At 37.2% G+C, this 22,940-nt stretch overlaps 7 protein-coding genes and 1 long non-coding RNA gene across 11 annotated transcripts; 6 read left to right on the top strand and 2 right to left on the bottom strand.

The window, feature by feature from the left end:
* On the top strand, positions 2,157-3,024 carry LOC104702025 (trypsin inhibitor BvTI-like). The gene has a single exon (XM_010417820.2). It carries the CDS (start codon positions 2,273-2,275, stop codon positions 2,894-2,896), a length of 624 nt encoding a protein of 207 aa, XP_010416122.1. The 5' UTR covers positions 2,157-2,272; the 3' UTR covers positions 2,897-3,024.
* LOC104702024 lies at positions 4,258-6,495 on the bottom strand. 3 transcript variants are annotated; one of them, XR_753924.2, is made up of 7 exons: positions 6,168-6,491; positions 5,857-6,066; positions 5,479-5,619; positions 5,265-5,354; positions 5,037-5,081; positions 4,839-4,930; positions 4,258-4,420 (listed from the first exon to the last, which is right to left on the bottom strand). It is a non-coding gene; the product is annotated as an uncharacterized LOC104702024 (long non-coding RNA). The 3 variants fall into 3 exon arrangements; XR_753923.2 differs by having other exon boundaries at positions 4,258-4,430; positions 5,479-6,066; positions 6,168-6,495; XR_753922.2 differs by having other exon boundaries at positions 5,479-6,066; positions 6,168-6,494.
* On the top strand, positions 7,675-12,519 carry LOC104702020 (miraculin-like). Its single transcript, XM_010417814.2, has 2 exons — positions 7,675-8,311; positions 12,359-12,519. Exons 1-2 carry the CDS (start codon positions 7,736-7,738, stop codon positions 12,407-12,409), a joined length of 627 nt encoding a protein of 208 aa, XP_010416116.1. The 5' UTR covers positions 7,675-7,735; the 3' UTR covers positions 12,410-12,519.
* On the top strand, positions 8,702-10,093 carry LOC104702021 (GDP-L-fucose synthase 1-like). The gene is made up of 2 exons (XM_010417815.2): positions 8,702-8,826; positions 9,035-10,093. The coding sequence occupies exons 1-2, from the start codon at positions 8,805-8,807 to the stop codon at positions 9,985-9,987; spliced, it is 975 nt and encodes a 324-aa protein (XP_010416117.1). The 5' UTR covers positions 8,702-8,804; the 3' UTR covers positions 9,988-10,093.
* LOC104702023 lies at positions 10,322-17,100 on the top strand. 2 transcript variants are annotated; one of them, XM_010417819.2, is made up of 4 exons: positions 10,322-10,965; positions 11,061-11,285; positions 11,926-12,282; positions 16,417-17,100. In XM_010417819.2, exons 1-4 carry the CDS (start codon positions 10,474-10,476, stop codon positions 16,879-16,881), a joined length of 1,539 nt encoding a protein of 512 aa, XP_010416121.1. In that variant the 5' UTR covers positions 10,322-10,473; the 3' UTR covers positions 16,882-17,100. The 2 variants fall into 2 exon arrangements, with proteins under 2 accessions (XP_010416121.1, XP_010416120.1); XM_010417818.2 differs by lacking the exons at positions 10,322-10,965; positions 11,061-11,285; positions 11,926-12,282 and adding exons at positions 14,371-15,004; positions 15,100-15,324; positions 15,965-16,321.
* Positions 12,715-14,219, top strand: LOC104702022 (GDP-L-fucose synthase 1). Its single transcript, XM_010417816.2, has 2 exons — positions 12,715-12,873; positions 13,082-14,219. The coding sequence occupies exons 1-2, from the start codon at positions 12,852-12,854 to the stop codon at positions 14,029-14,031; spliced, it is 972 nt and encodes a 323-aa protein (XP_010416118.1). The 5' UTR covers positions 12,715-12,851; the 3' UTR covers positions 14,032-14,219.
* LOC104702019 (nascent polypeptide-associated complex subunit beta) lies at positions 17,380-19,033 on the top strand. The gene is made up of 6 exons (XM_010417813.2): positions 17,380-17,533; positions 17,982-18,049; positions 18,151-18,299; positions 18,394-18,450; positions 18,534-18,572; positions 18,650-19,033. Exons 2-6 carry the CDS (start codon positions 17,982-17,984, stop codon positions 18,829-18,831), a joined length of 495 nt encoding a protein of 164 aa, XP_010416115.1. The 5' UTR covers positions 17,380-17,533; the 3' UTR covers positions 18,832-19,033.
* On the bottom strand, positions 19,097-21,116 carry LOC104702018 (organic cation/carnitine transporter 1-like). Its single transcript, XM_010417812.2, has 2 exons — positions 20,539-21,116; positions 19,097-20,398 (listed from the first exon to the last, which is right to left on the bottom strand). The coding sequence occupies exons 1-2, from the start codon at positions 21,053-21,055 to the stop codon at positions 19,227-19,229; spliced, it is 1,689 nt and encodes a 562-aa protein (XP_010416114.1). The 5' UTR covers positions 21,056-21,116; the 3' UTR covers positions 19,097-19,226.

Raw genomic sequence — 22,940 nt, 5'->3', positions numbered from 1 at the left:
TTTAAATACGGTTACGGTTCAAGCGGTTACTGTTATATACGGTTACGGTTATTTGATAATATGATACGGTTGATATTATTTGATGATATAATATAATTGATATTATTTATTTATAATTAATATGTTCTTATAGTGTACTCATATTTCTATATATCATATGATTCATATTAAATAAATAATTATTAGTATATTTTATTATGTTTTTAAAATATTATAAACCAAGTAAAGATTTTGGTTTGAGAAGTTTCTAAACGCGTGGATCTAAAACCAAATAAGTATATGGATAAAATTGTCAATAATTGGGTGCATTTGTTGACTATGGTGGTAATCATGAATTTCACAAATTTTATGAGAAAAGAAATGATTTTGTTCTTGGAGTTTGATGGGTTAACCAGTTGTGTGGTAGTCTAAAAAAAGTTTTTCAGTGGAAGAATGTGAAGAAGTTGACGAGAAAGAAGAAGAAAAAGAGTATAACGAAGAACCAAACGGTAAAAGTTACGGTGACAATTAACACAAAATTTGACAATTAAAATGACAAGAAATAATATGAAGAATAAGAAAACATTGAATAAAAAACACGAAAACATAGGTGGTAGCGATCAATTAAATATGAAAACGAGTTAAATTCATGATTATAAAACTAGATATTTATTTGTTTAAAATTTTAAAAAATGTATTTTGTTTGATAGATTAAATATATATATGTAACTAATTTTTGTATTTTGTAAATGTACAGTATTTTGCATCTATATATTATGTAGTGTCCAATTTCTATGTTTTAGGTGTATACCGTGTATTTTTTATAATATAGGACAAACGATATCATACCGTTTCTTAAATATTTAAATCGTGGAGAAGTGTTTTTTTTTAGTTTTAACTGTAGAGATAGTATTATTTTAATTATATTGTAGTTTTTCAATAGTATCAGTACAATATAAATGGCTTTCTATATTTGTTAGTTTCATATATACATAATCTAACAATTTAGTATATTTAGTTTATATGTGCAATGAAAATAAAAGTAAATTAGTTTTTTTTATATGAATTATACTAATTGCTTACTTTTATAAACTTTAATTAACTGATTAAAAATATGTGTATATAATATGTTATCTAGAGCATCTCTCACTTTTGGTAAGTATAAAACATATTCATCATTTTTTTAAGTGTATACTGTATAAAGTTCATTTATAGAGTTATTAATTTACTGATTCTTAAGCAAAACCACAAAAAAAAAATTTGGTACCAAGAAAATATATTGATTTATCAAGATTTAATTTTTATTAATTTATCACTAATTTTAACTTTAATTTATATACATAGTTTAAAATATGGAGTAAATTCTTAGATAAAGTATAAAACATTCATCATTTTCATAAAATTGCTTGGAAAATTTGTCAATTGTTATCACACAATTTATTATAAATTTCCAAATTATATATTACCAAATGAAGATTATAATGGAGAAACCAAATTGGTGGTTACTTAAAAAAAGGAAAATGACAATCTTTATATTTAAAGTAAAAAAAAATTAAAAAGAGAAAATCTTCTTCAATTAGATTCCAAATTTGATATTGTTTAAAATAAAAAAAAATGTAAAATTTAATGCCAATGGCATTACTTGTAAATATGTATGAACTTCAGGATTTATTTCAATAAATGTCTCCAAAAATGTATATATAGATTGTTTCGTTTTTCTGGTGGTCAAAGAAAATGGTTTAGGATATGTGAGGTCATCAGTTTGATTTGCCTCGCCTGGACGTCAAGTTAAATTTATGATTTTTTTATCAGATTTGATTTTATAACACAACTGATTTTTATATTTTAAAAAATTATGTATCTGAAATTTTTTAATTTTAATTTTTTTTATAAGATAATATTTTATTACCGTAATCAATCATATATAATTTTTATCAAAATATATCAAATAAACACACGCGTAGCGTGGATTCAGAACCTAGTATTATTTAAAATATATATTAATTTATAATTTAGTCGTAGGGATGAAAACGTAGTTATATTTTTTAAAGAAATGGGTTTGATTTGAAAGAGCGTGGGGGAAAGTGGAGTAAGCAAAAATATTAGTAAAGATAGTAATATCTTCTCAGATCTGCATGTGTTTAAAACTTTGAAGTTTAGTAATTAAAAACGCTACACCTATAGTAGCTATATGTGCAAAACCTGCGTGTATAAATACTGGTTACACTTACTGATATTTTTTCCATACAGTTGCATTTAGATCAAATATAAAACTACAAAAACCCAAAAAATCATGAAGCCAATGTTTTACTTCCTTGTTGCCTTAACAGCAGTTTTGGCCGCCACTATTGCAAACGCACAACCTGTTCTCGACATCGATGGCGACATCATATTTGACGGAAGTTACTATGTTCTTCCCGTCATCCGCGGCCAGGGGGGCGGCCTTACTCTCGCCGGACGCGGTGATCAGCCATGTCCTCTCGACATCGTGCAGGAATCATCCGAGGTTGACGAGGGCATTCCCGTAAAATTCTCAAACTGGAGGTCTAGAGTTGGGTTCGTTCCCGAATCCGAGAACCTGAACATCGAGACGGACGTCGCAGCCACCATCTGCGTCCAGTCAACCTACTGGTGGGTTGATACGAAGGCCAAGTTTCGCGTGACGGCTGGTCCGAAGCCAGAAGAAGAGTCGTTGCTGAGTTTCTTCCAGATCCAGAATGTTTACGACCATTATTACCAGTTTGCGTTTTGTCCTAGTGGTCCTAAGGGATGCTACGATGTCGGGATATTTGTGGATGAAAATGGCGTCCGACGTTTGGCTTTAACCAAGAGGAGTGACAATACGCCATTCTTGGTTATGTTCAAGAAAGCAAATGTGCAAGAGATCTCCTCCAAGACCAAGACTATGTTTATCTGAGAGAGAAAATGATTACTAAATTCAGTCATAACTTAATTAGACTGCTAATAAAGAACTCTCACTGAGTTACTGTGTTTCTCTTTGTTCATCAAATTTGGAATAAAACACATTTCCTCTGTTTCGTTTAAGTTTTCTTGTCTAGTTTAAGATTCAAAAAATTGGATATTAATTAATGGGACAGTAATTTGTCTCCCCCTTTTTGGTTGTTTATAGATGGATGGAAACATTTTAACAACCACATGTATAAAAAGTCAATGATCTAACTAGACAAAATTTCTACAAATGATAAAACGTGATCCATGCAGATATTGTCATAGTAAAAACTGTTGAAGGAAACTGTGAAAAATCAATGTTTATGATGTTAACTTCATTAGAAGAATTTTTATGTTTATTGTAATGAATACTATATAACTCTATGATTTTGTGTTAGTTTCCGGGATTCTGCTTCTGGATTTCTTGTGCTACTCTACTCATAGAAAACATTTTTTTTTTTTTATAAGATCATATTTTCGAGAAATTAAAGTTGCCAATATCGAGAAAGAATTATTTTTTTATCACACGAGCGTATGTATACTTTGGCGTCTCCCACATTGAAATCAAAAGTTTAATTCCTGGTGTTTATCCTTATACACTATAAAATTGAAATTATATATTGAATATCTACCGAGATAAAGACAGATACATGACATGTATGGGTTAGAATCAAAGCATTATCATTAATTTCGATTACGTGTCCGTTTTGGTTGGTTTAATCAAATTGAGCTGCAATAAACACTAAAAAGGCATAAAAGAATCTTGGTTTGCATTCTTTGCAAAATTTCTATATCTGATAGATAATGCAGTTAAAACCATCGGACGAAATATAACCGTTTAAAAAAATTATGGAATTGTAAGTTGCACTACAAGAAAACAGGCAAATAGCGACTGCACTATTAGTCACTATTTAGTCGCTAAACGGTGTGTTACGACTAAATAGCGACTAAAACTAGTAGTCGTAAATCGAGAGTCGCTAAAATAAATAGTCGTAAAATTAGTCGCCAAATAGCGACTACATTACGACTATTTTGCGTAGTCGTAAATTTAGTCATAATATAGTCACTAAATTTAGCGACCACGTTACGACTATTTTACGACAACGCAAAATAGTCATAATGTAGTCACCAAATTTAGTGACTAATTAACGACTAATTACTGACTATAGTTGTATTCAAGTATTTATACATTATTGTATTTATACAGTATTTATACAATATTTATACAAATTACATATATTTTATTAATTGTTTTAAATATATTTAAATTATGAATAATGTTTTAAAACATTATTTTTTGAGTACTATATTTATTATTATAAACCATGATTACAAAAAAATTGTATTACAAAATAAAATTAAAAATCATAACTAAAAATAAGAATAGATGAAAAACTACATAATAAATGGTTTGTAGCACATTCTCAATTGCTTTGTATTCCATCATTGAAGCCTAGGTAGTTCCCATTAATGTTCCAAGAGCAACTCATTTCTTCAAGTACCTTCAGAACAAACAAACAAAAAATGTATCATGGGGACTCATTTCCCATTATCAATATAACACAATTTCAAAATCGAGACTAGAAATGAGAAACAATCGGGACAAGCAATTCACTATAACTAACATGTCTTCTAGCTTAAAAACGTGAGTGTGAGTAAGAAGATCGACAATGGTGACTCAAGTTAAAGAGTGCATATAAAACAGGTGTCTAGAGATCGGTATTACCAAATAACTCTTGACAAATTCAACAAAAAGCCTCACAAAAATTACAACAGAGGCTTCTAAACAAATGACTCTTTGACAGATTTAATAAAAGTCTCACAGCAATAAGTAGCAAAGTATATATATTGTACCTTAATAGCGAAAGATACAATAGGATAAGAAAATGTCTTAACCAATGAAAGTTTACCTTACGCTCTGAAATAAAGTTGTACATCATGAGCTCTGTCTAAGAGTGTGCTTGGCTGTGGCTTTCTCTGTAAGCCAAACATCATCTTCGACCTAAGAACAATAGGACACTGAATCAGATGGTTTACGCATGCAACAATGTGACTTCAAAGAATTGAAGAGTAATACAAGAGTAATAAAATAAACATAAGGGTTTTACCTATCTTCTTCCAGCCAACCGCTTTCAAGCTTCTCCAAATCCAGTCTATTGATCACAAACAACAAAATAATATAGTAAACAAAAATCACATGTTCAAACCATAAGCTTCAAAGACACAAACACAAACACCAACACACACACATACCAGATTTTATCATATAAAATCACCAAAACTGAGGTGACTCTGTGAAAGAAGTGATATGCTTTTAGAGAGCTTAGTTTGAGTACCTTCGGTGACTTTGGTGACACTGAGGAGAGCCGAGTTGAGCCTTAAGTTCTTTAAGCCACAAGACTCAACCAAAACAGCTGACACTTGATCTGAGAGAAACCCACCAAAGAAAGCAAAAAAAAAACAAAAAAATTTTGCACATAAGTACTCAAGAATTCTGAAAAGATGAAATAACAAAGCAGTTCCAGGATTTTTGAAAGAAAAGAAACCCACCTCCATGGAGACCAAAACAGATGGAGCTAGACATTTGAAAGAAATGACAAGAGATATACCCGCGTGGCAACAAAGCTATTGATGCGCTACTCCTTCCCTCACTTCTCCTTCATCATTCTTCTACTTCTTATCCTCCCTCATCTGCAATCACACAGGGGATGAGAAACGCGAAAAGGCAACTAAGTGGATCACATCAGCATTGGCTACCGATATCAAGCAGATAAATCAAACTCGTTTTCAGCAGAATCAAAGTGAAAATCTATGCTCCTACAGCGGAACAAGAAAAAAAAAAAAAAAGAAGGGATAACAAATGAAAGCAACTACTAAGCCTTCAAGAACGTCGGAGAGGATAGGTGTGAGAGCAAAAGAGAACTTGACCCATTGTTGCTTGATAGAAAAATTGATTCTTTAGTCGACCCAAGTTTTCGGCTGTGCGCCGGAGAAGCACACGACTTGAATCGAAGCAGATCTTTCCCGGTTTTGAGATCCCAACTTCTAATTTCGTCGATAAATCCACGGCTTAGCTTTTTCGTCTTCTATGCCGTCTTCCTCCGCTTCACCTCTCAGCTTCTGCTTCTTATATGTCGTCTTCAAACCAATTCGAAGATTAAGGTCATTACAAACGTAGACCAGAAACCCTAATCCCAAAATCAGATTTAAAGGGGGAAATAGAGATAGAACAAACTAACCTTCTCCCACGGAAACCAGTTTCCCTTCTAGATCTGGAGATACGGTCGGAGGTTTGGCCGGACAGAGTCATCGCGATTCGAAGAAATGAGAGTGAGAGTTTCTCCGAAAGAGTTTCGAGAGTGATGATGATTTTTTTTTTCTAAGTGTAGTGTGAGGAATAGAGGCACAGGTTGGTGAAGGTTTCTTTGTTTGTTGATTTTTATTTCTTTTTTTTGTTGGCCAATTTTCAATTCATATCAAAATCCAAAGTGGTACAAAAGCCTCTCAAAGCCCAGACTAAATGATATAGTTTTATGTTTTTTTTTTATCAACAATTAGTTTCAGATTTTACAATGACTAATTTAATAAATTTTATAAGTAAATAGTTTTTGGAAGTATTAAATTATATATATACACTAAATAGTTTTAGATTAGATTTAATTTTATACACATAATGGTTATATTTTGGTTAAATGGTTTATAATTTAATTTCTATATACTATACATTATAAAAGTTTAAAATTTAAGATATAGGGTTTAAAGTACAGGGTTTGGTGTATAGGTTTATGATTTGGGGTTAAGTTTTGAATTTATGAATTATGAATTAATTTCTAAGATTTAGAGTTTATGATTTAGGTCTTGGGGTTTGGTTAATGGTTTGGGATTAAATTTTGAAAATTATGATTTTCTTAAATAGCGACTGATATGCGACTTCTTAGCGACCGTTTACTATAAGTCGCATATTAGTCGCTAAATTGGTGACTATTTAGCAACTACATATTTTGGTGTGCAATATAGTCATAAAATAGTCGCTAAATTACGACTAAACTAGCGACTAACATATGCAGTCGTTAAAAAATGACTAATATATGACCAAATATTTGTAGTCGTAAAATAGTCGCTAAATAGTCACTACTTAGTCGCCAAAAATGACGACTACATATATAGTCGCCAATTGTAGTCGTAAAATCCATGTTTTCTTGTAGTGTTGTTAGGAACAGAAAAAATTGAAAACGTACTAAATTAAACTAGAATTCTCATACATTTAATTTAACAATAAAAATTTCAAGATCCAAATTCCGCACGCCGCGACGTAGTGATCTCGACTCTAAAACTAAGAGCGTAGTTTTATTATAGCTCTAGGTACAGTAGACAAACTCTACACGTTGGTCAATCACTTGGTGCTGGTCCGAATGTCTTATCCGTGGTGATGAGTACTCAGAAAAGTTATTTTTAAGAGATTTAATTTGTCCAACTTCAAATAAAATTAGTTAAAAACTTTGACAAAACTGAGCTTAAACAAAATAATAATACACAAATCAAAGAAACGTGTGTAGAATGTTGGAAAATATGATCATGATCATCTTCTCAATGTGTAGTAACGCTAAAAAAAATCATAAAAAATATTGAGAGTTTAAAGTTTACAAGCTAAAGCATACACTAGCAATCAAAGCGGCCGCCTCGCCTAGTCACCATTGGCTATAGTGTTTACTTTACTATAAATAAGTGTCACATAAACCCCATATCTTCTTCATCCACAAAAATAACCATTAATTGGCTATAATTATCCCAAAAACTACCAAAAGCCATGAATCCTACGCTTTGCTTGGTTCTTGCCTTAACCGCAGTGCTGGCTACGAACGCTTATGGTGCGGTTCTCGACATCGACGGAAACATCATATTCCGCGGTAGTTACTACGTTCTCCCAGTCATCCGTGGCCGAGGCGGCGGGTTGACTCTATCAGGCCGCGGTGGCGAGCTATGTCCTCTCGATATCGTGCAGGAATCTCAAGAACTCGATGAAGGCAATCCCGTAAAATTCTCAAACTGGAGGCCTAGAGTTGCGTTCGTTCCCGAATCACAGGACCTCAACATCCAAACAGACGTCGAAGCCACGATATGCTTCCAGTCAACCTACTGGCGGGTGGGTGAGTTCGACGAGGAGAGGAAGCAATACTTCATTGTGGCTGGTCTTAAACCAGAAGGGTTCGGACAGGATTCTTCCAAGAGTTTCTTCAAGATAGAGAAATCTGGAGATGATGCGTATAAGTTTGTGTTCTGTCCTAGCACTTGTGACTCTGGCTGTCCAAAATGCAGCGATGTCGGGATATTCGAGGATGAACTCGGCGTTAGGCGTTTGGCTTTAAGCGATGAGCCGTTCTTGGTTATGTTCAAGAAAGCTAACGTGACCGAAGTTTCGTCCAAGACTATGTGAATGTGAGAGAGGACAAGTCTCACTCTTTACTTTGACTAATAGTAATACTAATAATAAAACCTCTCTGTTTTCTTGAAAACGAATGAAAAACCTTATCTCTTGTTTTTCTAGCCAGTAGCTTAATAATATTCACGTCACAATATCATCATCACAAGGTATGTAATAAAATTTCGTGGTCAACGATTGGAAATGGGTACGAACCGGAATATTTCGGTTTAATACATTAATCAAAACGGTTAGCTATTCAAACAGATGGGCCTCTTTTGGGCCGTGAGTTGGCACAGTACAAATTGGAATTTACGGTTTTATCAGTAACAGTCAACGGTTTCATAAATCTCTGGACCTAAACAAAAGGTTTTTCGTGGTGACCAAAATAATCGTCTACCCGATCTCTCTGATTCTTCCATTGTCAAATCTTTTAGCCTTTTGTCTCCTAACGAAAATGGCGGAATCGATCAGCTCAGGTACATCCTTCTTCCTTACTTCTTAAGCTTTCCGAGTTGCAAATCTGAATTGAAGCTTTCCTATGTCGTCGACATTTGTATGATGGAATCTACGAGTGAATTGTTACGGAAGTAAAAGTGAATTGTTAAGGAAGTATAGTGATTAGTGATTAGATTTCGCCAAAACCCTAGTCTTTAATTTCGCAGCGGTTGTTTTTGAATTGTGCAGATGTTTCGTCGATGTGTGACAAATCCGCCAAAATCTACGTCGCAGGTCATCGCGGATTGGTTGGATCTGCCATAGTCCGCAAGCTTCAGGAGCTTGGTTTCACCAATCTCGTTCTAAGAACACACGCTGAGCTTGATCTCACTCGTCAAGCTGATGTTGAATCCTTCTTTGCTCAGGAGAAGCCAGTTTATGTAATCCTAGCAGCTGCTAAAGTTGGTGGGATTCATGCTAACAACACTTACCCTGCTGATTTCATTGGTGTCAATCTCCAGATTCAGACCAATGTGATCCACTCTGCTTATGAGCACGGCGTGAAGAAGCTTCTCTTCCTTGGATCTTCTTGCATTTACCCTAAATTTGCTCCTCAGCCGATTCCTGAGTCTGCTTTGTTAACCGCACCGCTTGAACCAACTAATGAGTGGTATGCTATTGCTAAGATCGCTGGGATCAAGACTTGTCAGGCTTATCGGATTCAGCACGGATGGGATGCAATCTCTGGCATGCCAACTAATCTATATGGTCAGAATGACAATTTCCACCCGGAGAATTCGCATGTGCTTCCTGCTCTCATGAGGAGGTTTCACGAGGCGAAAGTGAATGGAGCAGAGGAAGTTGTGGTGTGGGGCTCTGGAAGTCCGTTGAGGGAGTTCTTGCACGTTGATGATTTGGCTGATGCTTGTGTTTTCTTGCTGGATCGGTACAGCGGGTTGGAGCATGTTAACATTGGTAGTGGTCAAGAAGTGACGATCAAAGAGCTGGCTGAGCTGGTGAAAGAGGTTGTTGGCTTTGAAGGGAAGCTCGGATGGGATTGCACTAAGCCAGACGGGACACCGAGAAAACTGATGGACAGCTCAAAGCTTGCATCTTTGGGTTGGACACCAAAGGTTTCTCTTAAAGATGGTCTTCTCCAAACTTATGATTGGTATTTGAAGAATGTGTGCAACAGCCAGTAAGTAATCTTTTCTCATACATACAACTATGAGTCTCAGGTAAATCATCAGCTTCTCACGACAATGTGGTTTACCTTTTTTGTTGAGAGATTCAAGAAATTGCTTTTTATCTACATTGACTGAGGAATTTACATTGTCCGAGATTAAGATTTGCTTATCGATACAACTTTGTTCACAACTAATTTGGTTTTACCCTTGCGTATCGACATGTGAGAAAAGAACCAAATGACAGATAATGAATATAGGCCCAATGGGCTAACAAAAGCCTTATTAAAAAGATAGCGTAAACAAAACGCACCGCGATTTTCAAACGTGAAAAATTAAAATAGTGATTCAAACAGAGCTCAAGCCCTAAACGTCCCCTTCGTCTCTCTCTCTCTCTCTCTGAGTTCAGAGCCCCGCTCAAGTTCCGATACAAACCTCATTTCAAATTAATTGTAATCAAATCTAAACAAGGGGAAAAATTAAAAATAACAAATCGCCGGCGAAATGCCTTCTACTCCGGTGCCGGAGACGGTAGTGAGCAACCGGTTCGTAGCTTTTCTCATTTGGCAATCGATACCTTCATCAGCCATCTTCTTCTTCTTCAACCTTTTCCTTTTCTCAACCACTTCAATCATCTCCTTCTTCCTCACTTTCCTCGTCTTCCATACCTCACAGCTTCTCTTCTCAGTCTCATTAGCTCTCCTCTCTTCTCCGACTCCAGATTCTCCTCTTTCCCCTTTCCGATTCGTTATCGGCCTTCTCCGTAATCTCTCGGATCCCGAGTTCCGCCGCCGAGCTCGAGTGTCCTTACGCATCGTGCTCTTCGTCTGCGCTACTTCCCTCGCTGGATTCTGCTCCACCGCTGTGTTTTGCTTGTCTAATGATTCGTATGGAGCGATTGGAAGAATAGGGTTTAGAGGATTTGTGACTGGGTTACTCTACGCCGTCCTTTTCGTATTTAAGCAGCGATGGGTTTTGGAGTTTCCGATTATTCAGGTTTTTGTGTCGTCTTTGCTGCTTGATTCATCAATTTTGTATCTTTGGCTGATTCTTACTTGTGTTTTTTTTTTTTCTTTTCTTTTTCTAAACAGCGTCCACCGTTCTTCAGCTTCAAGATTGGGCTTCCTTCTGCTGTAACACAAGCTCTGAAGCTATCAGGTGTGCTTTATGTGTTGTCAACCATAATGCTATTGTTTCTCCTAGACTGGTCGGGTGGGCTTGTGTCTGTATCGAGATTCTTGGGTGAGCAGGTCTTATCTTATGCCGGCAGTTTCTGCCTGATTCTCTCTTGGGAAATCACTCACCATATACATAAGGTTAGTTAAGTTTTTATTTGATGATTTGAATCGATTGATGTGATTGGTTGGTGATATATCCGTTTAGATTGGTGGGATAGTGTTTAGTCTGTCAAGTTCCCCGTAACTTTTTAAGTGAACTTAAGACTGTAGAAGAGTTAGAACTCACTCTCACTTGACCGATACAAAACTTATTTGAGAAAGAAACTGAAAAGCAACGGTAAGTTAGCTGTGTTTGCCATCAAATGTTGCAGTGATATTTTTTTTGGATCTAGTTTCCTTTATTCTTTGTGTTTTCATGCTAAACAATTCCTACTTTGGGAGCCCATGTCCAGGCCAAACACTTGCTGCTTATCCTTTTCAGTCTATAGATGTTTTTGTAAACTAATAGAAAGTTGTATGAATATGCATACATGATACGTGTATATGCCTTTTTGTATGTCCTACTACTTTGACCATTGTTGAGGGAGACAAGGAATTTATTCATCAACTTGTTTACATTCCCTGGATAGCTTATCCTGCAATAAACACTATGAAGAATCATCGATGAGTTTTGTTCTGTGTGTCACTTCTCACTGAATCAAGGAAGCATAAACTTTAGCTGCTTTTTCCAGGTTCTAGATGCAAAAGAAGTTAGTTACAATTGTGGTTTTCTTTCCAGGTTCTGCACACTAAACGGTTCAGTTTTGCTCCTCCAAAAGGATCTGCTGCAGCTGAAACGAATCCAAGCGAACCTCTTCTTACTGCTTTAGAAGGGAGTACTCCAGGTTCCCTTGAGCACTCTCTTGCATACCTTGATCTCTACATGGTGTCTCAGAATAATGTCGACACATGGCGTCGTGCTGCCTTTTTTGAGGAGTCCACCGAGACTTACAAAAGAGTAATCACTCTCTGCTTGAGACCTTTGGAAGAGCTTGCCTGCAACTTATCTTCTGGGCTAGACCACACGTTTACTGAAACACCACCAACCGAGTCATATATCGACCCAAAATTTGGCGAATCACTTAAGTCTTTCCAGGTAAAGCGCAGTTCAGATTTAAGCCCTTTTCTATGTGATAATATCGTCAGGTAGCTGTAACCAGNAGCCGTTCTTGGTTATGTTCAAGAAAGCTAACGTGACCGAAGTTTCGTCCAAGACTATGTGAATGTGAGAGAGGACAAGTCTCACTCTTTACTTTGACTAATAGTAATACTAATAATAAAACCTCTCTGTTTTCTTGAAAACGAATGAAAAACCTTATCTCTTGTTTTTCTAGCCAGTAGCTTAATAATATTCACGTCACAATATCATCATCACAAGGTATGTAATAAAATTTCGTGGTCAACGATTGGAAATGGGTACGAACCGGAATATTTCGGTTTAATACATTAATCAAAACGGTTAGCTATTCAAACAGATGGGCCTCTTTTGGGCCGTGAGTTGGCACAGTACAAATTGGAATTTACGGTTTTATCAGTAACAGTCAACGGTTTCATAAATCTCTGGACCTAAACAAAAGGTTTTTCGTGGTGACCAAAATAATCGTCTACCCGATCTCTCTGATTCTTCCATTGTCAAATCTTTTAGCCTTTTGTCTCCTAACGAAAATGGCGGAATCGATCAGCTCAGGTACATCCTTCTTCCTTACTTCTTAAGCTTTCCGAGTTGCAAATCTGAATTGAAGCTTTCCTATGTCGTCGACATTTGTATGATGGAATCTACGAGTGAATTGTTACGGAAGTAAAAGTGAATTGTTAAGGAAGTATAGTGATTAGTGATTAGATTTCGCCAAAACCCTAGTCTTTAATTTCGCAGCGGTTGTTTTTGAATTGTGCAGATGTTTCGTCGATGTGTGACAAATCCGCCAAAATCTACGTCGCAGGTCATCGCGGATTGGTTGGATCTGCCATAGTCCGCAAGCTTCAGGAGCTTGGTTTCACCAATCTCGTTCTAAGAACACACGCTGAGCTTGATCTCACTCGTCAAGCTGATGTTGAATCCTTCTTTGCTCAGGAGAAGCCAGTTTATGTAATCCTAGCAGCTGCTAAAGTTGGTGGGATTCACGCTAACAACACTTACCCTGCTGATTTCATTGGTGTCAATCTCCAGATTCAGACCAATGTGATCCACTCTGCTTATGAGCACGGCGTGAAGAAGCTTCTCTTCCTTGGATCTTCCTGCATTTACCCTAAATTTGCTCCTCAGCCGATACCTGAGTCTGCTTTGTTAACCGCACCGCTTGAACCAACTAATGAGTGGTATGCTATTGCTAAGATCGCTGGGATCAAGACTTGTCAGGCTTATCGGATTCAGCATGGATGGGATGCTATCTCTGGGATGCCAACTAATCTCTATGGTCAGAATGACAATTTCCACCCGGAGAATTCGCATGTGCTTCCTGCTCTCATGAGGAGGTTTCATGAGGCAAAAGTGAATGGTGCTGAGGAAGTTGTGGTGTGGGGCTCTGGTAGTCCGTTAAGGGAGTTCTTGCACGTTGATGATTTGGCTGATGCTTGCGTTTTCTTGCTGGATCGGTACAGCGGGTTGGAGCATGTTAACATAGGAAGTGGTCAAGAAGTGACGATCAAAGAGCTGGCTGAGCTGGTGAAAGAGGTCGTTGGCTTTGAAGGGAAGCTCGGATGGGATTGCACTAAGCCAGATGGGACACCGAGAAAACTGATGGACAGCTCAAAGCTCGCATCTTTGGGTTGGACACCAAAGGTTTCTCTCAGAGATGGTCTTCTCCAGACTTATGATTGGTATTTGAAGAATGTGTGCAACCAGTAGTAAAATGCTTTCTCATATATACACAGCCCTGAGTCTCAGGTGAATCATCAGCTTCTCACCACAATGTGGTTTACCTTTTTTTGAGAGATTCAAGAAACTGCTTTTTATCTACATTGACTGAGGAATTTACATTGTCCAAGATAAGATTTGCCTATTGATAAAAACTTTGTTCACAGCTATTTTGGTTACCTTTGCAAGCTGCAACGCAGCATATACAGTATAAGAAAAGAACCAAATGACAGATAATGAATCTAGGCCCAATGGGCTAACAAAAGCCTTATTAAAAGATAGCGTGAACAAAACGCACCGCGATTCAAACGTGAAAATTAAAATAGTGATCCAAACAGAGCTCAAGCCCTAAACGTCCCCTTCGTCTCTCTCTCGAGTTCAGAGCCCCGCTCAAGTTTCCGATACGAAACTCATTTCAAATTAATTGTAATCAAATCTAAACACGGCGAAAAAATAACAAATCGCCGGTGAAATGCCTTCTCCTCCGGTGCCGGAGACGGTAGTGAGGAACCGCTTCGTAGCTTTTCTCATTTGGCAATCGATACCTTCATCAGCCATCTTCTTCTTCTTCAACCTTTTCCTCTTCTCAACCACTTCAATCATCTCCTTCTTCTTCACTTTCCTCGTCTTCCATACGTCGCAGCTTCTCTTCTCCGTCTCATTAGCTCTCCTCTCTTCTCCGACTCCAGATTCTCCTCTTTCTCCTTTCCGATTCGCTGTCGGCCTTCTCCGTCATCTCTCGGATCCCGAGTTCCGCCGCCGTGCTCGCGTGTCCTTGCGCATCGTGCTCTTCGTCTGCGCTACTTCCCTCGCTGGATTCTGCTCCACCGCTGTGTTTTGCTTGTCTAATGATTCGTATGGAGCGATTGGAAGAATAGGGTTTAGAGGATTTGTGACTGGGTTACTCTACGCCGTCCTTTTCGTATTTAAGCAGCGATGGGTTTTGGAGTTTCCGATTATTCAGGTTTTTGTGTCGTCTTTGCTGCTTGATTCATCAATTTTGTATCTTTGGCTGATTCTTACTTGTGTTTTTTTTTTTTCTTTTCTTTTTCTAAACAGCGTCCACCGTTCTTCAGCTTCAAGATTGGGCTTCCTTCTGCTGTAACACAAGCTCTGAAGCTATCAGGTGTGCTTTATGTGTTGTCAACCATAATGCTATTGTTTCTCCTAGACTGGTCGGGTGGGCTTGTGTCTGTATCGAGATTCTTGGGTGAGCAGGTCTTATCTTATGCCGGCAGTTTCTGCCTGATTCTCTCTTGGGAAATCACTCACCATATACATAAGGTTAGTTAAGTTTTTATTTGATGATTTGAATCGATTGATGTGATTGGTTGGTGATATATCCGTTTAGATTGGTGGGATAGTGTTTAGTCTGTCAAGTTCCCCGTAACTTTTTAAGTGAACTTAAGACTGTAGAAGAGTTAGAACTCACTCTCACTTGACCGATACAAAACTTATTTGAGAAAGAAACTGAAAAGCAACGGTAAGTTAGCTGTGTTTGCCATCAAATGTTGCAGTGATATTTTTTTTGGATCTAGTTTCCTTTATTCTTTGTGTTTTCATGCTAAACAATTCCTACTTTGGGAGCCCATGTCCAGGCCAAACACTTGCTGCTTATCCTTTTCAGTCTATAGATGTTTTTGTAAACTAATAGAAAGTTGTATGAATATGCATACATGATACGTGTATATGCCTTTTTGTATGTCCTACTACTTTGACCATTGTTGAGGGAGACAAGGAATTTATTCATCAACTTGTTTACATTCCCTGGATAGCTTATCCTGCAATAAACACTATGAAGAATCATCGATGAGTTTTGTTCTGTGTGTCACTTCTCACTGAATCAAGGAAGCATAAACTTTAGCTGCTTTTTCCAGGTTCTAGATGCAAAAGAAGTTAGTTACAATTGTGGTTTTCTTTCCAGGTTCTGCACACTAAACGGTTCAGTTTTGCTCCTCCAAAAGGATCTGCTGCAGCAGAAACGAATCCAAGCGAACCTCTTCTTACTGCTTTAGAAGGGAGTACTCCAGGTTCCCTTGAGCACTCTCTTGCATACCTTGATCTCTACATGGTGTCTCAGAATAATGTCGACACATGGCGTCGTGCTGCCTTTTTTGAGGAGTCCACCGAGACTTACAAAAGAGTAATCACTCTCTGCTTGAGGCCTTTGGAAGAGCTTTCCTGCAACTTATCTTCTGGGCTAGACCACACGTGTATTGAAACACCACCAACCGAGTCATATATCGACCCAAAATTTGGGGAATCACTTAAGTCTTTCCAGGTAAAGCGCAGTTCAGATTTAAGCCCTTTTGTATGTGATAATATCGTCAGGTAGCTGTAACCAAATTATGTCTGCTCTACGTGTGGTATTTGCAGCTTTATGCATGGTGTGCTCAAACATCTGCATCTCTGACTTCAATCTCTCACAAGGAAGACAGGCTTGGAGTAGCACAATTATCTGGTGGGAACACTGATGTTGTCTCGACGCTTCTATCACTTTTGCTAGCTATTGAAACATTTATGGGGAAGAAGACTAATCTTCAATCGCCTCAACAACTGATGGGACCTGCTAGTATCAAATGGGCGACCTCGAGTATGGTCAGAAAAGATGTTAAACCCATCAAAAGGAGTATTGGCGCAATGTACTCTTACGCGTATGCAGCTGTAGATGTTTTGAAGATATCGATATACCAGATTCTGTCTACATTCCGCGACGAAATGATTAACAGCGACAGAGCCGGACTTCTTGGTAGAGATTGGATCGGAAGCAAGAAACCACCTTTTGGAACAAACGACATGTTGCTGCAGAAACTTAAGCTCTTCCTCGAGGTCCAAGCTTGATGGAAGATTAGAGAAATGTCTCCATTAAATGCGGTAACAAGTATCATGATTTCTGAGCTGGAGAAGTAAAGGAACTAGAGTTGTTTTTTGTTTGTTACCTGATAAAGCCTTTGTATTGAAAAATGAAAATCCCTCGATTTTGTTAGAGTTTGGGATTGATCTCCTTATTGATGAGCTACAAAAGTTTATAAGAATGAAACTTTATTGTTAAGTTTTGCAGCTTGAATTTTGCAGAAACCTCTCTGTATGTGTGTAAGTGACTAGTCCCTTTGTAAACACTTGAAAGTTCCAATAACTATCGCATTTAACGACGAACGTCTGTAATGGGCCAGAAATTGAGGCCCATGGTCCAAAAAACAGATCGCGACGCATAGTAAAATCGAACGGAAGAGAGAGATAGTATTATTAAAGGAAGAGAGATCTGGGCCGTTGGATGATGATTATTAAATAATACGTACAGTGTGTTAAAGTTAAGATTGGCTACACACAACACAACACAACACATAGCATTTTTACTTAAAGGGCAAAAGGCAAAACCCTCCAGCGCCGCTTGGATCTTTCTCTCTTCTCTCTCTTGTTCTCACTCCCTTCCCTTATCTTCTTCTTTATACCCTTTCGACCAAGGAAGAACCCTAGAAATCCATTTATCAAGGTAAACTCACTTCACTAAATCCTTCTTACTTTTTCATTTCGATGTTCTCTCGATTGGTTCCATCTGATTTAGCCGAAGGTTCAAGATCAATTTCTTTTTTGTCTTCTTGATTCATATATAGTTCTTCATTGATTACATATACTGTCTTTGTTATTTTGATTATATAGTTTTCATCAACTGTTTAGTAAGTTAGTAGTAGTGTCTGTATTGGATACTTAATCGATTGAAAAAAAAAAATTGAAACTTTAGGTTAAGCTCATTGTAAAAGTACGAGCTTTGTTCTTCTTTACTTCACTGTGTTCTAATCTTAGTGTATTCAATCGTAAAACTGATTGATTTTTTTTTTTTTAATTTGATGGAAGTATTAGTTATTGTTTGTATTAATGCAAACTTGTTAGATAACATTTTGGGCTAAATGGATTTAGCTTTGTGTGTTTTGGGTACACAGATGAATAGGGAAAAGTTGATGAAGATGGCTAACACTGTCCGCACTGGCGGAAAGGGTACAGTAAGAAGGTATGTCTACTAACAAGTCTTTTCTTTGTGAAATTGTTTTTTTTTGCCATATGCATGTTTGATGTTCTCCTCTTTAACATATTTTGAATCTCTCATTTCAGAAAGAAGAAGGCTGTTCACAAGACCACCACAACAGATGACAAGAGGCTCCAGAGCACTCTTAAGAGAGTTGGTGTGAATTCAATTCCCGCCATTGAAGAAGTTAACATCTTTAAGGATGATGTAGTGATTCAGTTCATTAACCCTAAAGGTAAAAAATCCAAAACTTTTTAGCTTTATATATCTCTGGACTTGGTAAAACCTTCAACTTTTTAATGATCATTATCTCTCTGTTTCTATTACAGTTCAAGCTTCCATTGCTGCTAACACATGGGTTGTGAGCGGTACACCACAGACTAAAAGTAAGTCTTGTATCCAAATAGATGATCCAATACTCTTTTCGGTTTAGGTATGGTCTAATCTCTGAATTTGTATTTTCCTGCAGAATTGCAAGACATTCTTCCTCAGATTATCAGCCAACTTGGTATGCACCCTTCTCTGTAAAATCCTTTCCCAAACCAATGTTCTATCAAGTTAACAGTTTGCTTTTGATAATCTCAGGACCGGATAACTTGGACAACCTGAAGAAGCTAGCGGAGCAATTCCAGAAACAGGCTCCAGGTGCTGGTGATGTCCCAGCAACTATCCAAGAAGAGGATGATGATGATGTCCCAGATCTTGTAGTGGGAGAGACTTTCGAGACCCCTGCTTCTGAAGAGGCACCTAAAGCTGCTGCTTCTTAGAGGAGGAAGACGAAGATGAAGAAGAAGAGCTCACCTGCAAAACCCATCATAAAATGTTTGTCGCTCTACCTTTTTTGAGCACTGTCAGATTCTTGTTTTCTCTAATGCTTGCCAACAGACAGACTCAGTTTTATTATCACTTGATGCTTTTTGGTCCGAACAGCAATTTTCCTTTTATTGAGGTTAGATCGCTTTTTGTTTACCACCTCTTCAAATTAGTTATTTCTAGGTTCTGTCGCTTCAAACACTTTTTGCAACACATGTCTTGGTTTTTGATTTCTTGAAGTGAACAAATCAACAGGATCGTACATTTAAATGGAAATTTGAAAGATTATGCATATTCCCAATTATTGAATGTAAAAATTCCATAGAAACAACAACACTTGTCAATGCAATCAGGTAATCAGGACAGTTTTGTTTTCGATCTCTTCTGCTTTCCCCTGCTGCGCTAGCGTTTCGTAAAGCGGAGCATTTCGCGTTTCTCTCAGCCAGATACTCACTACACCGCTCAACACAGACGCAACACCAAAGACGATAAACGACATCATTGCACTTTCCCTTCCCAACGCAACTAGCAGCGGTGCAGCAGACGCTCCTAGCATAAACGCCTGACGCAAAAGCGATACTGCAGTGTTCCTCACGTTTGTCGGGAACAGCTCTACGCTGTAGACATACATGACGTCGTACGCTGTCGATGATGCCATGAACCCGACCGCCTCAACTGCAAGTTGTAACCATTTCGCAATAGATACCGCACGGATCACACGGTGGAGCGAGAGAACCGCGCAGAGCAGGCACGCGACTCCAGCGAGGTATGATGAATTCGAGAATAGTGGACGACGGTTCATGACCCCGAGGAGGAAACTTCCGATGAAAACCGCTGGAAACTCCATGAGGGCGTTAACAGCAACAGTTAGATAAAGATTGAAATTGAGATTCTCAGCATTTAGTTGGATTCCGTAATAAACAAAACCACTGCCAAATCCAGCCATCATAACCAATATGATCCTCTTCACTGCCCATTTCGTTTTCCAAAACTTTTCTGATGACGAAGTTTGATCGTTTCTCTCCGGAATTGGATCGACTAGGCTTAGATCCGCGGGAAGTTGTTTCCCGTTACGCCTCGCGAGTTTCTTCAAGATCACCATGGCTTCTTTGTTACGTCCCTTGACAAGAAGCCACCGAGGAGACTCATAAGCAAAGGGCAAGAGACAAACCGCGTATCCAAGTGGAAGAAAGGATATGATTCTGTAAAGATTCCTCCATGATTTCCTCTCCAAATAAGCCATTAGTGGCAGAGATAGAAAACCTAACGTGAAGAAGAAGAAACCGTATTGCCCTACTTGACCTCGCCATTTTTTACCGACGATCTCGGTCGCCAGTACGATACAACAAGACCCGATTCCAGATCTGAAAAACCCGTTGGCGAAACGCAAGAACGCGTAAACCCAAACGTTCGGTGAAAAGGAGATGGCAAAGGCCGTGACAAATGTTAACACACAAGAGAGTAATAGTGTCTTTTTTCGACCAAACCATGAGTCAGCAAGATATCCATAAACACCAGAACCTGTTAAAAAAAAAAGAAAAGAAAAGGATAATGTAAATAACTCTTACCAAACCAGGAAAGATGGTTACACTGTCCACACCGTAAATACCAAACTTTAAAACTAATAAATATACAATGTTATTACTAATTAGGATCCTTACCGAAAAGAGATCCGATGAAGAATAGAGTGGAGGGAACAGCCACAAGAAACTTATGTTGACATATGAGATTCCACTCAGAGACAATAGTGTCACTTCTTGATCCGTTCCATTCCCATTCTCCTCTGGACAATCCACACAAAGCGGCTCCCTCCACGATGGCGCCGGTAGCAAGAATCCTCGCAGCGGGCTGAGCGTCGGAGAAAATGGAAACAAGAGTTGTCTGAGCATCGAAGACCCAAGCGATAGAGACTAAGAGAACATGCACGATCTGAGCAAAGCCAAGTGCGCCAATGTGTTGCTCGATCACCTCGTCAACTGTGAGTGCGTACCTACTGTTTGGTTGATTTGTTGCTTCTCCTTTCTCGGATGCTGATGAATCATTTGATATGTTTGGTGATGTCCCCATGAGCTTTGGAGCTTCTTGTTTTGAAGGCTCCATTATTTTTGTTGTTTCAGGTGGAAATATATTTTTTTTGTTTTTTTGAATTTTATGTTTGTTTGCTTGATTATATGCCATATATATATACACATGGTCGGGGAGTGGTTTTGTATCCAATTTATCACTCTCGAATAAAATATATATTCAAAAGTTGATGGTGCATAACTAGTCATTAAAATTTTCGTATATATATAAACAATTAAATTTCTCAAAACCTTTTTCCAAAAAAATACATATAAATTTTTCAAAACCTTTTTCCAAAAAAAGGAAAACAATTAAAATTTTCTTATATTCTGTGTCTAGGCATATTATTTGTTGCGTTTGTGGTACACGTTTATTAAATATCATGTTCATTTATAACTTTGAATTCAGTTATGTTGAACAAAGAAACTTTACATTTGTTAGCAAACTCTCTCTTTTGCCTTCTTTTTTCTTTTATCTTTTCCGTACTTTACTTTCATCTTCTTCTTTTTTTTTTCATCTTTTTGTCTATGTAACTCATTTCTTTTTGCAACAAACGTAACCCTTTAGTTCCCACTAATTTAAAAATATTGATAAAAGAAAAAGAAAATTAATAAACTGACAAAACTTACGGTTAGAATGCATGATGCATGAGTAAAGAAAAAGAACAAAAAATTATGATGCATGAGGACAACACATAGCTAAAATTACAAATTGAGTAATATGATGTGTAACCAATGCATGTGGATTGTAAACACACAGATGGGGTTTGATACTTGTCAGACATTGTTTTGATCGTGATTTCAAATTAAAGTTCGGTTCGCTTTGCAGGTTTTTGGCCGAATAATATATATATACATGAACTCTAGCTGAGTTTAAAATTTGCAAGAAACCTTTTGTAAGAGAACGTATTCATCCGTAAGTAGTTGGGTGTTACGTATGGCATACTTACATGTACACTTTTTACAATATTAATATACGGTTCCGCGTACGATTAATGTATACTGGATCTCTGTTTTCAAAAGTTAACAATAGTGTGGAGAAGTTTAAGCCAATCATGAAAGTCAAAAATTTGATCAATTATTTTTCATATTAGTCCCCATATGGTAAATAAATAAACTATAATAACTCTGTTAAAAATGGAATGATATAATTCTAAGATGAAAAATAGAAAACGTAACTACGTAAGCTATTATTTAGCGGTCAATTATGTTCGGTTTGCATATTAATGGACTCTGCAACAACTTAAGTTTTCAATTTAGAATTTTAGATTGTAAAAAAAATATAAGCAAAAAGGGTGTTGCATAATTGCATTGTAAAATATTACTTTAATAAAGAGGTGCGATCATCTCGAGAGCCCATGAAGAAAGTGGGACAAATAGTAGGATTACGACATTACGTGAGGTGAGGGGTCTATATTGATACGTAGATGATATCTTGGTATATTTCCGTATATATATGATGTACCAGCTATATCTATTTACCTTTCTTATAAATTAGTTTTTTTCCTTTTCTCTAGAATGTGAAATTTTATTTTCCCTTGAAACCTAGGTATAGAAGCTCTCTATATGACCTATATATCTATGCAATTTTTGGCAAGCTATAGATGAATACAAAAATTTGGTTCCAAAGGTCGTTTTCCGTGATAGAATCATATCCTTGTTTGTATACAAACATTTAGACAAACACAAAAGATATCTAACAAGTATATATTATGGACTTATTACTCCACCTAGACAATAACATATCGTTCATGAATCTTCCTTACGTGAATATTAGTTATTTGTGTTATTAAAGTTTCCTTGGGTGATAATGCTAGCACTTGTGATTACGTGTAGTATAAATGTATAATCTTCTAAATTAGTTTTATTATCTACAAACTTTTTTCTTGATTAAGATATAATTTTAGAGGAATATGCGTAACCAAAGCTCCTTTTTTCATGTGTTTTTTTTCTTGTATCTGGTGATAAATTGCGTGTGAATTTATTATATGTTTATATAT

Source organism: Camelina sativa, chromosome 7, assembly GCF_000633955.1.
Source record: "Camelina sativa cultivar DH55 chromosome 7, Cs, whole genome shotgun sequence".
NCBI lineage: Eukaryota > Viridiplantae > Streptophyta > Magnoliopsida > Brassicales > Brassicaceae > Camelina > Camelina sativa.
This window is presented reverse-complemented; position numbering and strand designations above follow the sequence as displayed.

What these genes read in the sequence shown, in the direction of transcription:
- LOC104702019 (XM_010417813.2), top strand. Translation starts at nt 17,982, where the DNA reads ATGAATAGGGAAAAGTTGATGAAGATGGCTAACACTGTCCGCACTGGC. An exon ending in GGAAAGGGTACAGTAAGAAG is followed by an intron (nt 18,050 to 18,150) that starts GTATGTCTACTA and finishes CTCTCATTTCAG; the next exon opens with AAAGAAGAAGGCTGTTCACA. An exon ending in CGGTACACCACAGACTAAAA is followed by an intron (nt 18,451 to 18,533) that starts GTAAGTCTTGTA and finishes ATTTTCCTGCAG; the next exon opens with AATTGCAAGACATTCTTCCT.
- LOC104702025 (XM_010417820.2), top strand. Translation starts at nt 2,273, where the DNA reads ATGAAGCCAATGTTTTACTTCCTTGTTGCCTTAACAGCAGTTTTGGCC.
- LOC104702021 (XM_010417815.2), top strand. Translation starts at nt 8,805, where the DNA reads ATGGCGGAATCGATCAGCTCAG. An exon ending in GGCGGAATCGATCAGCTCAG is followed by an intron (nt 8,827 to 9,034) that starts GTACATCCTTCT and finishes TGAATTGTGCAG; the next exon opens with ATGTTTCGTCGATGTGTGAC.
- LOC104702018 (XM_010417812.2), bottom strand. Translation starts at nt 21,055, where the DNA reads ATGGCATATAATCAAGCAAACAAACATAAAATTCAAAAAAACAAAAAA. An exon ending in CTTCATCGGATCTCTTTTCG is followed by an intron (nt 20,399 to 20,538) that starts GTAAGGATCCTA and finishes TTTTTTTAACAG; the next exon opens with GTTCTGGTGTTTATGGATAT.
- LOC104702023 (XM_010417819.2), top strand. Translation starts at nt 10,474, where the DNA reads ATGCCTTCTACTCCGGTGCCGGAGACGGTAGTGAGCAACCGGTTCGTA. An exon ending in TGGAGTTTCCGATTATTCAG is followed by an intron (nt 10,966 to 11,060) that starts GTTTTTGTGTCG and finishes TTTTCTAAACAG; the next exon opens with CGTCCACCGTTCTTCAGCTT. An exon ending in TCACTCACCATATACATAAG is followed by an intron (nt 11,286 to 11,925) that starts GTTAGTTAAGTT and finishes TTTTCTTTCCAG; the next exon opens with GTTCTGCACACTAAACGGTT.
- LOC104702020 (XM_010417814.2), top strand. Translation starts at nt 7,736, where the DNA reads ATGAATCCTACGCTTTGCTTGGTTCTTGCCTTAACCGCAGTGCTGGCT.
- LOC104702022 (XM_010417816.2), top strand. Translation starts at nt 12,852, where the DNA reads ATGGCGGAATCGATCAGCTCAG. An exon ending in GGCGGAATCGATCAGCTCAG is followed by an intron (nt 12,874 to 13,081) that starts GTACATCCTTCT and finishes TGAATTGTGCAG; the next exon opens with ATGTTTCGTCGATGTGTGAC.